This window comes from Olea europaea, chromosome 18, assembly GCF_002742605.1.
Source record: "Olea europaea var. sylvestris chromosome 18, O_europaea_v1, whole genome shotgun sequence".
Taxonomy (NCBI): Eukaryota; Viridiplantae; Streptophyta; class Magnoliopsida; order Lamiales; family Oleaceae; genus Olea; species Olea europaea.
Genome location: NC_036254.1, coordinates 26,750,034 through 26,765,541, shown reverse-complemented (window position 1 = coordinate 26,765,541; position 15,508 = coordinate 26,750,034). Strand labels below are relative to the sequence as shown.

Here is a 15,508-nt window from a genome sequence, read left to right as displayed (position 1 = left end):
TGCGATTTATATTGCACGTCCTTTTAAAATCTCAATACATGGTCGTTAACTATGAAATGTCAAAATGTTAGCTTGATCTCCTTATTGAGTTGGCACTGTCGATCGAGGAAGAGAGTCAATTATATTCCCAAACTGTATGTTCCTAATGTGCTTGACGATCAGATGCCCGAGTTCAGCGTAAATCGAGATAGGGTATGTTAATTCAATATAATTTGTTGAATATCTATTTGATCTTGTAATTAAGCTATTTATTTGTAATTCAGGAGGGTCGTCCAGTATCACTTCCTTCACCTAGTCGTCGTGCTTCAACGATTGATTTGTTCAAACTCCTGATTGAGATGAGAGGTAACATGGCGGAGTTATGAGATGATGTCGTGATGCTACGAGTCGGGTTAGGAAACCTTCATACTAAGGTTGTAGCGATATAAGGCGACATAGTAGGCCTGGGATGGACTGGTGGATATCGAGATAGAGGGGATGACAGAGGTGTTGGTGATTATCGGGATAGAGGGGGTGATGGAGGGACTGGTGGTTCTCATGGGCGCGGGGATATGGGGTATGTTGATTCGTTGTGACCATCAGATGTTGCATTCGAGGCATTTTTTCATATACTACGGAGGGTGTGGCCTCGATGGCGACGAGGGAGATGGTGGAAGAGGCCGCGAAGGGGATACAGAAGGCGGCGGAGGGTGTGGCCCCGATAAGAACGGGAGAGATGGTACAAGAATCAGAGGGGCTACAGGAGAGGAAAGGGTGTTGGAGGGGTACAGACGGTGCAGAAGAGTACGAAGTGGGTGGGCCCGATGGTCGGGGATGTAGAGGTCCTCGAGACGAAAAAGGAGAAGACGCTTGCTGTTGACGTCCCGGAGCAGGTGGTCGGTAAGAGGTCGAGGGTGCCATCACAATACATTGTTCTCTCTTTACCGCAGAGGCGAAAAGGAGGACGTTCGTCGACAGGACGCGCCCTAATTTATTCATGGAGGTAGACCACGCCAAGTGAAAAGCGTTCAAGATAGAGTGAAGGGCAATTAGGCCCGGGTAAGTATTATAATTTATACAATTAGTACAGTACGCAGACACTGACACATCTATACTTCTTTTAACAATTTTTTTTCTTATTTTTTAAGCACGATTGCTTAGAAGACAATCTCGAAAACTTAGAAAAGATTCCACGACATCACCACTTCACCGACGATGTAAGTGAAATAGAAATATAGTTATTTATTATGTATACAGAATTTTGAATTTATGAAATGAAATAACTCATTTTTTATTGGTGTTTCCTGATGTAGCATATTGACTTGATCAAGGATTTGCTACGAGATCGAGTTGAAAGACATCCAAAATCGTTCAACATTCCTAGCCCACTCATATTGAACACTGAGTTCATCCATGCCGTTGTAATTGAGTACCAGTTGCTCTAAGCTATGGTAACGAGTAAATGGTGTCTGGATATATGATGGAGTGGGTCGTAGGGATGCGGTCGAGTGTCGGGAAAAAGTCATGGGGGTTGTACGCATCTGTACATGCCTGTGTGTAAATCATCACTATATTGTTGTAGAGATCATATTTGTCAACTCGACTATGTATGTATACAACCCCAATCATTCATGTCTGACACAAGGTCAACTTGAGCAAAATCCATGTGCAAGTTTGTGATCATTTCCATGATAGCAAAACAAGCGAACATCACTCTGCAGGACAGACTGACCACCGTGCGGGATATGATGTCGACGAGGCAGCAAATATCGTAAGTATTTGTAATTTTATTTTTTTGATTTACAACTTAGGTTCTCGCTACACGGTACCAAACTAATACAATATTGCTTAATTGAAGGGCTGATTACGATATTTTCGCCATCAAGTACATAAATTTTTTTAGTATAGCACATAAAGTTGATGCAATCAACATATATGGATACAAAATTGGAAAAATAATAAGAGTGTAAAATATAATATTTTTCCTTTTTATTTATTGCATTCGTGTGATTATTTGATACCAAAAAACACTTATTATACTTATGTTTTGATACATGTTGTATTTTGGTGGAAAATGTGAAATTTGGGAAAAAAGAGTGAAAAAGGGACCAAAGTAGAAGAAAATGAAAGTTCGGGGACTAAAGTGCAAATACTCCAAACTTGTGCCTAACCTTATGATGAAGATTCGAAAGTGTTAGAGGTCAAACGGATGAGGAAAGAGGTCAAAAGGATGAAATATCGTCAAAGTATGATCACACATCAATTTTCAATTGAAAAAGTTACACATTGATTTTTAGCCTCATATTGGGACCCATTTTTGACATGACAAACGATCGAATTGGAAGATAATATCTGAAGCAAATTCGTATCCCTTTAAATTAGTTTTCCAATGCAACTTGAATCACCTCAATTGAACATTGATAGAGGAAGATATATTCAAAATACTGAAAGCTGACTGGTGGAGAATAATTTATACTATGCGTACGCAAGATTCCAAAAATCCACTACTAAGGCCTAAACAAGTCTACTGTGCATACGCACCATTAGAACCATGCGTACGCATGGTACATTCTAGTACTCGAATTTTCAGTTTCCTAATTTGAAGCAACCACTTATGGAAACACGATTTTCACATAATTTTAAACCCTAATTCAAGAAAGAACGTCATTCTTCTCCTCTAAGCATAAAATTTCTTTGATTTTTGGCTCAAGAACACTATGAAGAACTAAGGAATTCGATGAAGCCACGAAGGAACTCGATTGGTATCGGTGATTTTAACGCCCATTCACGCAAGTAATTCTAATTTTCATTGTTAAATGATTTCGAGGCTTGGATTTCCTATTTTCATGAGATTGTTTTGGGATTAATTCAATTCTTATTAGAGTTGTTATAGATTCAGTCGTGCTTTTCTATTAATTGATCAAAAATAATTATTTAATTGCAATTTCAAGCATTATTATGAGATTGGTTTAACGTTTATTAGGTTTCTCGTAGATTCAACCATGTTTTGTCTATTGTGAAATTAAACTATTCGTTGAATTTCAATTTCATGCAATCTTATTGGTGTGATTCTTTATCATTATATGCTTTATGTATATGATTGTTTTTTATCTGATTTCAATATATTAAAGTGGGAAGTGTGCTATAGGAAATCTGAATTTTAGAATTACTATGGAATTAAATTGGGTTTCAATGTTATATTCTCCAATTAAAGTTTGATGACAAAATCTTTAATTGAGTACATGAATGCGTAGTTGACATTGATTGATCCGAACCAATCAAGGGAATTTCGGCGTTTCACTATTTCACATATGGATATTTAAACCTCATTTCGAATTGATAAATTGTTTTATACAAACCACGATGAAAATCTCAACTTGATAAATCCTTTGAATAACTTTTCATCTCCCTGTGGATATGACACCCCTAAGGCTATACTACAATTATCGCGTTATTCTTTGAGCGTGATCAAGAAAGAAATTAGCATGTGATTTAGTTGAATTTAATTGTGATTCATAAATATTGAACACGTAAATTTTTTATGAAATAATTGTACATATTGTAATATTTATTTAAACAATGTACATTTCATTCATTCATTTATAATTATGAAATAATTGTAAAATGTATATTATTTATCTAATATTTAATTATTTATTTTATAGTTATTTAAATGTTTCGTGAAATATGTTAAATGTTTATGTATGTTGTGTTTAATGAATAATTAAATAAAGTAAATGAATATTAAATAAATAATAAATGTAACAAATTAAAATAGTTAATGAAATATTTACATAAAAAATTAAATCAAATATTAAATAAACATGTGGAGAACACGGTATGTTTTTTAAAAAAAAAATCTTCAAATACTACGATTTCAAATACTAATAGAATATGAAAATAATATATAAAAATTAAATTTCATTACACATCCATTGCATTGTTATTAAGAGGAATCTAACTTGTACAAAATCTTCTAGTATGTCCTGTTGCGCCGCACTTATGAGGTTGGAAAGATTCACCGATTGATGGTATTCTAGACGTATGTCTACGTCTAGGAGTACGTGATCAGACTTCGAGTGGGGAAAAATTATTTAGTGGGAGAATGTGGTTGGGAACTTTCCACTCGGCTTCGTTTGGTGCAGAAAATATTGTTTCGGTATAAGCCGTTCTCCAATAATTAGCCATGTAATAAACATTGCGTAAGGTATGTGGTAAGAATCTTCTATGCATGGCCACTGCCACTACATGTATACGTAGAAAACTCTCCAACTGAAACTGTCTATACATGTACGTGTTATCATTCAAGTCCACGATGTATCCGAAATTATGTGCACATTTCATGAAGAAGTGAAACTAATCTAGTGGTTCTACACATACCTTTCTCGTCACCTTTAGAGTCTTGAAGAGTTTATCTTCATGAGCGAGGGTTAGCACATTTGTGCAACTCTGTGATTCCTCACATCGATCATAAAAATCACTATTGTAATTTGTTACGAATGTGCTCAATCATTGCGAGAATTGGTAACTCTCGATCTTTCTTGAACAAGGCATTGAACGACTTCGCATTGTTCAATGTCATCATGTTGTATCGACGTCATGAAAAATGTGATCATGCCCAATATTCGATCCCCATCTCTATTAGATAATGCCATGCAGCATGCGATTTATTTTCTATTTCGACCATGAAATTCTCGAACTTTTCAAAACTGTAAGCCTCTGAAACTCTTCTAAACAACAGAACGATGTCACTGCTCAATACCTAGTCTTCAGGTTTCCATATATATGATACATACAATAACCATGATATGTTTTGGGGAAGACTTCGATGATAACATTTTATTATTGATTGCCCTCGGTCGATTTCGAATGCAAAGTTCTCGACATCCCAAATTATTTTCCTCAACTTAATGAAGAACCAACGCATCGCTAGATTATTCTCTCCATCAACTATACCAAACGCGACAGGGTAAATTTGGATATTGGTATCTTGACATGTTACAATAATCAATTTGCCTTCATATCTAGCCTTAAGGGTTGTACCGTCAACTAAAATTAGGGGTTACATCGATTTTCGAAATCCTCAAACGCATTGTTTGAGGGCCATGAAGAATATTTGAAGCGATTCTCGCCATTCATCTCAATATAAAATGCCGATCCAGTATTAATTTTTTTCATGTTATAGCAATACCTGTCGATTTAAATAAATAATAATCAGAATAAGTAATTAAAATAATTAATTAAATATTAAATAAATAAAAAAATAAATAATTAACAATTAAAAGAAACATTAAATGAATAACTAAACAAAGAAATATCTTGCCAATTTAGCATAACTCTTCTCAGTCGAATCCATTAAATCCTCCAATGCGCATTTTTTGACCTTTCAAACCTTTTGATAGTTCATGACCACTCTGTACTTTCGACGGACGTCATTAATGATGTCCGAAGGTCTGTAAATCGTTCGTGCATTTTGAAACTTGTGCATTATTTTTGAACCAATGAATCATGCTCGGGCTTGCCTATAATCATTTCGATAAATACGCACTTCGCAAGTATGTTCTTGTGCATACTTAAAAATTACAAAAACTCATTCGTATCCATCTTTGTCCCTCGCAAACGCCGACAACTGTTGTCAATACAGATAATTGTGGACATCGACTTGTTTGATTTCTTCACTTTAAACTCGAGGTTATACTTCAGAGAAATTCGATGCACAATTTTCTGCAAAACTTTCTTTGATCCGAATAGTTACTCGACATATATATCTTCATCATTGAGAACCATACGCGAACAATTAGAGGATCGTGTACTCGATCCGGCCTGTAAGCTCCCACCTGACTCATATCTCTCTCAGGTTAAGCAATCAAATCCTCATTTGTATATGCATTTTCATTCTAGTTGTCTTCAACTATCGAGGAAATTCTGTGCGTAACAGTTTGATCATGATGAGTAGCAACTGTTTCGGGAATAACCACATCATCTTCATGAGCAATCTGAACTGTATCCCAAACATTATTTACATTACGATCTTCTTCATCGGAAACTTCATGTTCACCATCAAGGATATTCTTCCTCAATAAAGTTACGTAAATATGACTCGACTTAAATATGAGTCGACTTTCAACATTGGTTCAATTTAATTAAATGTTTCATCTCTACTTCAAAAATAACTTTCATAGGTAGAATCAAAATGGTTGAATGCTTCTGAAATAAAAATCTCAATTCTGCATCGTACTGAGAGGGATTGACATTAAGCATGTTTTGTATATCATGATACATTTCTGTAAACGATGTACTTCTCGTTATAAAAATTACTTTAACCACATTTCATTCACTTGTCCATTTCCGTTCCCATTAACTATTTTCATACTTTTGAAATTCATAGAAGTAACAAATTGAGACACGTACTAATGTCATATCTGCATAACAAATTAAAATATTAGAAAATAATTAGATTAAATATAAGGAATTAATATATAATTATTTTAATTATTCATATTATATTTAATTTAATTTTTTATTCAAAATATGTTATTAGTTATTTTAATTGTTTAATTAATATTTATTTTATTTATTTCAATTATTTAATAATTTACTGAAATAAACAATATACATAAACAATTAACATAATTCATGAAATACAAACAAATAAGTTATAAAATAAATAATTAAATATTATTTAAAAAAATGGACCGTCTGGACAGTCCGAAAATAGCCTGCCCCGTTGGGCGATCTGGGCCAAATGTTTCCAGCCGGCCCAGACCGTCTGGGTCAACTGTTATCGCCTCCATTTGCTTTATTTAGCAATTATACATATGACTATGAATTTTTTTTGAAATAATATGCATGCAGATGAATTTTTTTTTTCATTTTTGCTTAAAAAAATTAAAAATCCTTTTAAGATTGTAAAAAATTATTTGTCTACCTCGAAATAAGTTATAAATATTCGAACAATATACTAAAATACCAAAACGAAATTAGAAATACGTAAATATACTTACTGATTTCGAATGATGCCTATGAAACGGATGAAAAATGAAATTTTTTTTATCGGTGTTGGAGAAACTGATAAAGAAACTAGTTTCGTTTTAAATTCAAGTGGGAAGTGTTTGGATTTATTTATAATTTAAGAATAGTATTATTGTCTTTTAAACAATAACATATTTTTGTAATTACGAAACATAATAAGATAAAAATGTCATTTATACTTCAAAGGACCATTGTGTGAATGACTAAAAAAAAAAAAATGGTCAATGTAAAAAATGATTAGCTTGACAGGACCAAACTAAAAAGTACCCTTGGTAAAGGACCTTATCCTATAAAACAAGGGCCAAGCGCTACTTAAATAGTGGAAGTGTTAATGCGGTTATAGTTCCAACTTTGACAGAATTGCAGAGGAGGAACCGGACTGACCGCTCCCACCTTCTCGTCTCCTTCCTATATCTCCGGGAGGACGTAGAAAAATTTAAAATCCTTTCCAATCGTCCGTTTACCAACCAAAAATGCATTCGACAAAGCATTCTGATACGTCGTCGTTTCACCAGCCGCTCCTACCTGACCCGCAGTCCCAATCCCAACACCAAGAACCCCCATATGTCGTCGTATTAACCTACCAACCACCGCACTCCCGCCGTCTTCTAAGTAAATCCTGTCGTCGCCGTCTAATCTGCTTTGCCACTGTATTGCTCTTCCTCGTCGCTGCCGCCTACCTCCTCTGGCCCTCTGACCCCGACCTCTCTATCGTCCGCCTCCGCCTCGATCGTCTCCACTTTCATACCCGCCCGAAAATCTCCCTCGATATCACCCTAGACAGCACCATTAAGGTCCGGAACAGAGACTTCTACTCTATTGACTATGATTCCTTACTCGTTGCGATTGACTACCGGGGGAAGCGATTGGGATCTGCTGTGTCCCATGGTGGCCACATCAAGGTCCGTGGAACGTCGTACATCAACGTCACGCTCGTTCTGGACGGGGTTGAGATATTGAGCGATGTGATTCTGTTGCTGGAAGATTTGGCAAAGGGTGTGATCCCGTTTGATACGACGTCGCAGATTAGTGGGAAGCTTGGTGTTTTCTTTTTCGACATTCCTCTGAAGGTAAATCTTGTTTACTAATTAAGTATATACGGTAAAATATTGCTGTTTTCTGAGTTTTTATTTAGCACAGATTGAAGTCAATATGTTATGAGCCCTTTTAAAATAGCAATATAGTTATCTATTATTAATCGCTCGGGCCAAGTAAAAAATTCACGTAAATTCCATAATGTAAGGGGTGCTTTTGTGAAATTTCATTTGAAAGAAGAGGTTGCAGATTTTGACTTCAGATGTTAAATTGCACAACTATGGGAATCCAGGATAGAGGTTTTGGATTATTGAAACAATATGTGACTGCAATGGATTTGTGATGATTTTTAATAGGAAGGGTGCATTTCTAAGTTGTGCAAATAAAAAAATAATTAGTAATATAGTCAGGAGCCAAATGCATTTCTAAGTTGTCAAGTTCTGATTTTGGATACCATAATCAATTCTTAATAATCCTCATATTGTGCAGATATTTTGCTGAAGAGAATAGGATATCAATGAAAATAGAATCGAGACAGATTATTAATATTAAGTAGATGGTTAAGGATTTTCAACAACAGTATAATTACCTAAGATTGTTTTACGTATCCAGAATTTGTGTCTATAGATTTGATGATTTAGATGGCCAAGGGCCAAAAGCTTAAGAATGTCATACAAACTGTGTGAACTGTATTAGATGTTGCTCTTCAGGGCACAAGTTATACTGGGGATTAATATTGAGTAGAGAAAATAATTTGCTGATATGGTCCCATTCAAAGCCTCACTCACACTTTTCACAGAAAACTCTGTTTAGGGAAAGAGTTAAACCACAATGGAATAAGATACAAATTTGTTTTCCTCCTCTTTGTTCACATTGGCAGCCTTTACCACATCTTAACAGATTTTCCTAAACTACAGCTACACAGTGTAACTTTAAAGAAAATGATGGAAGTAAAATTAACAACTTCAAAGCACACATAAAACAGCAAAACAGAAATGAAAAATGCAAAACAGGAAAACAGAATACTAAATCTGCTCAACAGCTTCATGGACTTTGTGAGCCCTATGTACTTCACCCATAATACTTGGGATTCTTCCTAGCTGGGCTGCTGGTTTTTCATGGTTTATCATTTGCAATATTCATAAAATTCAGAGAATAGTAAATACTTGTCGTATGTGTACTTGATGGTTTTAGTTAGACTCGTGAAGTATAAATGGATCAAATGATATAGATCAAATGAAATATGAATTGGAGGTTTCTAATCTCTTCTTTAATTTGTTTAAGCTAAGTGCTTTGATGAATGTTGAAGTGGTTTGGCGGGAATTGCTGTTTGTTCATGTTGGAGTTCTTGGTTAATTCAGCGTAGGACATATGAAATCCACGAGATAGTTGCTGTTAGATATGGTCTTGAATGTGGAGTAGCCCTAATTAGTGAATTTGGTTTTTCTTTGCACCATCTATGATCAGCCTAAAGTCAAGTTTGGAGACGAATATAATCGGGACGAGTTAGATGATTAAGTAGCCATTCTTGCAGATTCATTATTAAAAATTTATATGGATACATATTAAGGATACATGTGAAGGATATTGTGACTAACAAGTTAAAAGATTTCGTGAATATTTGACAAAGCTTTTAAATGCTTATAAGCTGGTGAAACTTCATTTTTTAACCATATATATTTTTATGGCCCACTGCTTTTATTATCTACTTTTGAACACCCTGGGACCCACGGCTTATAAGCTTAGTTAAGCAATATATAAAGATTATTGATTAGAAGTTGACTTGTATTGTAAATGTAGATGAATATACAGTTTCATGTTACGGAATAGATCATTATGTGATTGATTTAATTGAAATGAAATCAAGTTTGTATTTTTTGGAATCTTAAAAGAACTAATTATTGATTAGAAGTTGACTTGTATTGTAAATGTAGATGATTACACAATTTGATGTTACGGAATAGATCATTATGTGATTGATTTAATTGAAATGAAATCAAGTTTGTATTTTTTGGAATCTTAAAGAACTAATCATTTTGCTATAGTTGGGATAAAAGCAGGATCAACTTTCAATAAGATTTGTTTATGAGCTTGACAAAAGATTATAATTGGTATGACCAACCTTGAAATTCAGAGATTTTTTATTTAATTGACTTAGATGGGTGACCGCTTTGCTGTCAATGCTGTAACCGTTCTTTGTTGTTCTTAGGAACTTGAACTTCTTTAAGCCGGTTTAACTTTGTAAATGCATGTTACGATGATAAATCTGATGGTTCATTAAGTTTTTCAAATTATGCGGAAAATCTTAACAACCACTTTTTAACTTGTGGAGTCGTTTAACTGATATTCTTTCTGTTAGACCACATTCTGTCTATTCTGTTGTGGAGTTAGCAAATTCTCCTTTCCTTTGTCTTCGGAGATGAGATGTTTCAGTTTTTGCTTTCTTTCTTTCACCATTTCTTCTTCTCTGATATATTGGTTTAAATTATTTACTAAAGCACCTAAATATTATAATCTTTTCAATAAACATGGATTTAACCCTGTTTGAGCTCCATTATAATTTAATACATATTTATTTCTCCTTTTTTTTAACCACACATTCTCCAATAAAATTATATTACACATAAACCCAAAACTTTTCCTTCTTTCTTAACCACCCATTCTTTAAAAAAATCACTATTCTAAAATACATTTTCCCCAAAAGCACATTAAAATATATCCTAAACACGGGCTTATTATCAAACCAGGTAGAACAGAAAGTTGGCTGTGTGTAGACCTCCTTTAGCATTAGGTTCTATGCTATGTATATTTATGACCTTTGAGCTGAATATTAATATTCATATCAATTATCAAATTTATCAATTCCTTATAACCCTATTCATGATCTTGTGCAGGCAAAAGTATGGTGCGAAGTCATTGTAAATACTCGCAACCAAACAATTGCCCGACAAAGTTGCTACCGGGAGGTATTCTTCACATTCTTAACTGGATTCACGTGCATTCTGGTTGATCATTTCTTGTGTGCATACAGTTGGACTTAGTTTAGGAGCTATTATCCATCCATTACTTTCAATTACAGCGAATGCAGTTAATGGCCTGCAATTGTTAATTTTCCCAAGCGCACCACATAAAAACTATCAACACTTTATTGACTTTCTGTTACTGACCCTACTCTTCCTTGCCCCTTCACCATCTCGAGTTAGGTTGTGGGAGTCGCTAGTAAAGTATTGTTCTTGCAAGTATTCTCTTATATTAGGAAATACGAATGGCATTACCAATTCCTATTTTTTGGATAGTAATGTATCATTGGATAATGCACACAGGTTTCTGAAGAGAGCTAGGAGGTGCATTTGTGATATCATCCTGCAGCAAATGGAAAGACACCATGTACATTTTCGTTAGGCTTTGGTAGGTGTCATGTCCTATGACACACAGCTCTTCATGTTTCGAATATAACATAGTAGCATATATCACGTATATATTTATTGTATATGAGAAACTATTAAGTACAGCAATAGTTCAACCTGGAGTTGATACTGGTCCATATCCCTGTACTGCAACTACTTATGGAACTTCACTATTTATTCATCTTCATTTGTGGTTTTGTACAAGAACATCAAAGAATGGAGTAAAAAGTCTCCTTGTAATGTACTTTACTGTGCTTGGATCCTGGCATGCCAATTTGCTCGTGTTCTCCCCGATGGTGCCTACGGCTCAACCCACTTGGGTGGGGTCCGTTAGTGGCAGGTTTGTTTGCCTCTTTTGCTCGGGGGCGGATCGAATGAGTTTCCTTAGGTAGCCATCTGGGCTAGCCGAGTTGTCTAGTTCCCAGGGATTGGCTATCAACAGCCTGCTATGTGCCTTCTTTTCTAATTGGTATCACACGAATGCTCGAAAGCTGCTGGAAAGGAGCAGTTTTATCACTCTAATAGATATCTGTTTACTCAGGTACCAGACCTGCAAGTGCATGGGTGAACGTTAGTGTTAATTTGTTTGAGAAAAATTTATAATGAACTCCTACGAAATATATGAATAATAAGTGGTAATAGTTGTAAATGTATGGTTAAAATTAATTTTTTATTATTGACTTCAAATTATAAGGAGATTATAATGAAATTCAAACAAGACTGATTCCATTAGCCACTTGTATTAAACTGAGTGGATGTAATTCTTACATCCACAGTTATTATTACTTTCTGTAGAAAGAATTGGAGCTCAGAATTAATATTCTAGTTCGATACAAAATTTATTTCACTTCAAAAGACCAAAAAAAAAGTTAAGGGGAAAAAAACTACTATAGAAGGAAAAATGTGGAAGAAAAAGTAAAAGACGTCATTTGATTTCTAAAACACACTTTCTCCTTTTCTCTTTCGTAGGCTGCGTGACCACATTCACGAGGAAAAGGAGAAGACCAAGTCTCTAGATAACAAAATTTGGCGCTGTTTTTCAGTTTTCGGGTTTGCTTCACTTTGATTTTTGAATAAGCATTAACTTATAGAAAAGATATTTTATCTCGAACTTAAATAAATTAAATGTGCGTACTGCATACAAAGAAAGAGTGCAAACTAACATATCCCATTTCGAGTTGAAGCAAGAGTGCAATATAATTTACGTTCAATATATAATGGAGTCAGGAACAAGTTGCACCAACGAAGTTTGCTGCCTTAGAAGCTACTTGAGAACTCAACAATGTGATCGATTTGTAGGGTATGATCATTTGCCAGCAATGAGTAGATCAAAAGCTCCCATTTGGACACAATTATGGAGGAAGATTGATCATGAGAAGAAGAGAGATTTTGCATGCTCAATTTCTTCAATGAGGTTTACTTATGATACATACTCTTATGCACAAAATTTTGATCAAGGCTTAATTTGGACTGATGATTACTCATGACGACCTCATTTCTCAAAAATCTTTGAGAAAAATATGGTTTGAAGTTAAGTAGTTTTTTTAACTTTTTATTGTATAAAACTAAATTACACGTGTTGTTTAAGTTTGTTAAATTACTTCATTCTCTTCAATTCTTCTTCTTTATGTCTTCATTTGCAAGTAAAGGTAGATGGATACTTGAAGTTTCTGGGTAGTTAGGGTATGATTGCTTTGAGAGTAATTTTGGGCACTTTGTGTATTGATGATGAAGCATTTCGTATAGGATTAATTAGTGTCTCGTTTTCTTACTTAAATATTTAGCCATTGTTTATTTGTTAAAAATGAATTTTGGAACAATGATTTTTTATTTTTATTTCTTTATTATTATTTTTTTTTGGAACATGTGTGGTTGAAAAGTGGGAAAAAATTTAGATTTACGTATAAAATTATTTTAATATGAAAATATGTGGTTGAAAATGAGTTTGGAAAAAATTGTATTATTTAAAAATGGGGCTCAAACAAGGGCTCAATTTAATCACTGAATGAAATTATGTATGTTATGACGTAAGTGTAAGCATTGATTTAAGAGGCACGATATCAATAATCTCATTGATTTTGAACTCTATTGATCATTCTTCAATGATCATTCATGATAGCCTCCTTCCTTTAACTTTAATGTTGGAATCGTTAATAAAATCGATTATTCTCGTCGAGATGCAACGAATGAGCCCAAATAGGCTCATCACAACTCTAATAGTATGCTCCGTACGTTCAATGAGAAATGATAAATGACAAATTTTAAGTCATACATCTCTTCACCTATTAAATCCTCAATCTATTATGACTAATGAACCAAACACGTCTTAAGATTCATTGCCCTTACTCGAATAAAATGTCGAATTCCCGAAAAATACGAGAGAGGCATTCGAAAAGCTATCCTTCTATTAAGCAAAGTTCGGAGGCTTCAAGAATCATGTTGGCAACAACAATTAAGAGAAATAAAACCAGTTACAAAATACGCAAATCAAGAGTGAATGTTTAGCTCTTGATTGATCGCAGCTCATCAACATCCGCTAGTTACAAGGACGAGTTCTGATTTGCTATACCATTTCGACTATTATATAACTAAAATTTTGATACTTTACAATAAAATGGTAAGTTAATAAGCATCAAAACTTGACCCAGAAGATAATTAAAACCCATTATCTTAGCTATATTATATTCGGTAGTGCACATCAAACATGAACTTGGAATTTGCAAGAGATTCCATCCAAAAGATCATTTTTTAAGAAGGACAAATTGATTTGGCACTATGATAGGAAACATTCTCAATATATATATATGGAAACATTCTCAATATATATATATAAAGTTTGTTCAACATGAATTAAAATTTAAACATGAACTACAGGGTGTGGGCATTAGCTAACGGTTGACTAGGCTGTCTTCGAGTGGAGCTAAACCTCACTAATAGAAAATAACATAGTAGCCTTGGTCCCCAACTTATTGCATTAGTACTAGTAAGTTTCTAACCTTTCAAAAGATTAAAAATTGATCCGTAATCATTAATTATAGGGAATATTGTAGTAGTGGTCCCTAACCTTTTTAATTTTTGCTGATTTTACCCTAACCTTTCTTTTGTGCCACACAAAATCCCAAACTTTTCAAAAATATGCATCTGAAGTCCAATTTGACCATTAGATGAACAAGGAAGTCAAAATCTGATCAATTGCGACCAAATTAAAAAGGGTAAAATGGTAACTTCATATATTTTTCTCACATTAAATAAGTTTAAAATAAAATTAAAAAACCAAAAAAGAAAAATTAAGCTTCTTCCTCCCACTCTACTCTTCCACATTCCCACCCACACCGACTGCCGACATTGTAGCCATAGGCCGGCCACCATCGCCACCCACACATCGTTAACACTGCCGCCCAAAGGTTGCAACCATCACCACAAAAAATCAAAGGCAATTCTTCACCAGATTTCACAAAATTGCTACCAGCAATCTTCACTTTTCCAAGAAAAGGGCTTCTTAGCCGTCGAAATTCACAATCACATATGTACTAGCCGTGCCTTGGCTGTCTTTAGGCATGAGATTTTTGGCAAACTTCCACAATCAATTTTCTGCTGGCCATGGATTTTGATTTCTGCATTAATTTTTTGATCTTGTAACAAAAAAAGAAAAAAAGAAATTATGAAGAGTGTATTGCTCTTTCAGTACAAATACAAAACATGAAATATAAGAGAGAGGGATATGCTTAGAGAGAGGCCAAAGAGATTTGTTGGGACCGTGTGTTGAGTAGCACTGCAATGGTAATGGTGAGGAGATTGATGTTGGTGGTCGTGAATGGTTATCTGATTTTGATTGGGTAGAGGTGGAGGTTGAGATGGAGGTTGGAGTGGGGGTGTGGTAGGGGTGGAGTGGAGTGGAGTGGGAGGAAGAAGGTGGGAGTAAGGGTGTGGTAGTGCCCGGTGGACGGTGGTCGGCCACCATTGGTTGATTTTGACTTGTTTGGACAGCGGTCGAACACTAGTGGGAGGAAAAAAGTGCTTCTTTCTTCTTCGTTTTTTTTTATTTATGGTTTATT

General features: G+C 34.7%; 1 protein-coding gene across 1 annotated transcript; it reads left to right on the top strand.

Moving 5' to 3' along the window:
• Positions 1-7,363: 7,363 nt before the first annotated feature.
• Positions 7,364-11,697, top strand: LOC111368005. Its single transcript, XM_022989164.1, has 3 exons — positions 7,364-8,081; positions 10,941-11,012; positions 11,370-11,697. The coding sequence occupies exons 1-3, from the start codon at positions 7,485-7,487 to the stop codon at positions 11,385-11,387; spliced, it is 687 nt and encodes a 228-aa protein (XP_022844932.1). The 5' UTR covers positions 7,364-7,484; the 3' UTR covers positions 11,388-11,697.
• The last annotated feature ends 3,811 nt before the right edge of the window (positions 11,698-15,508 follow it).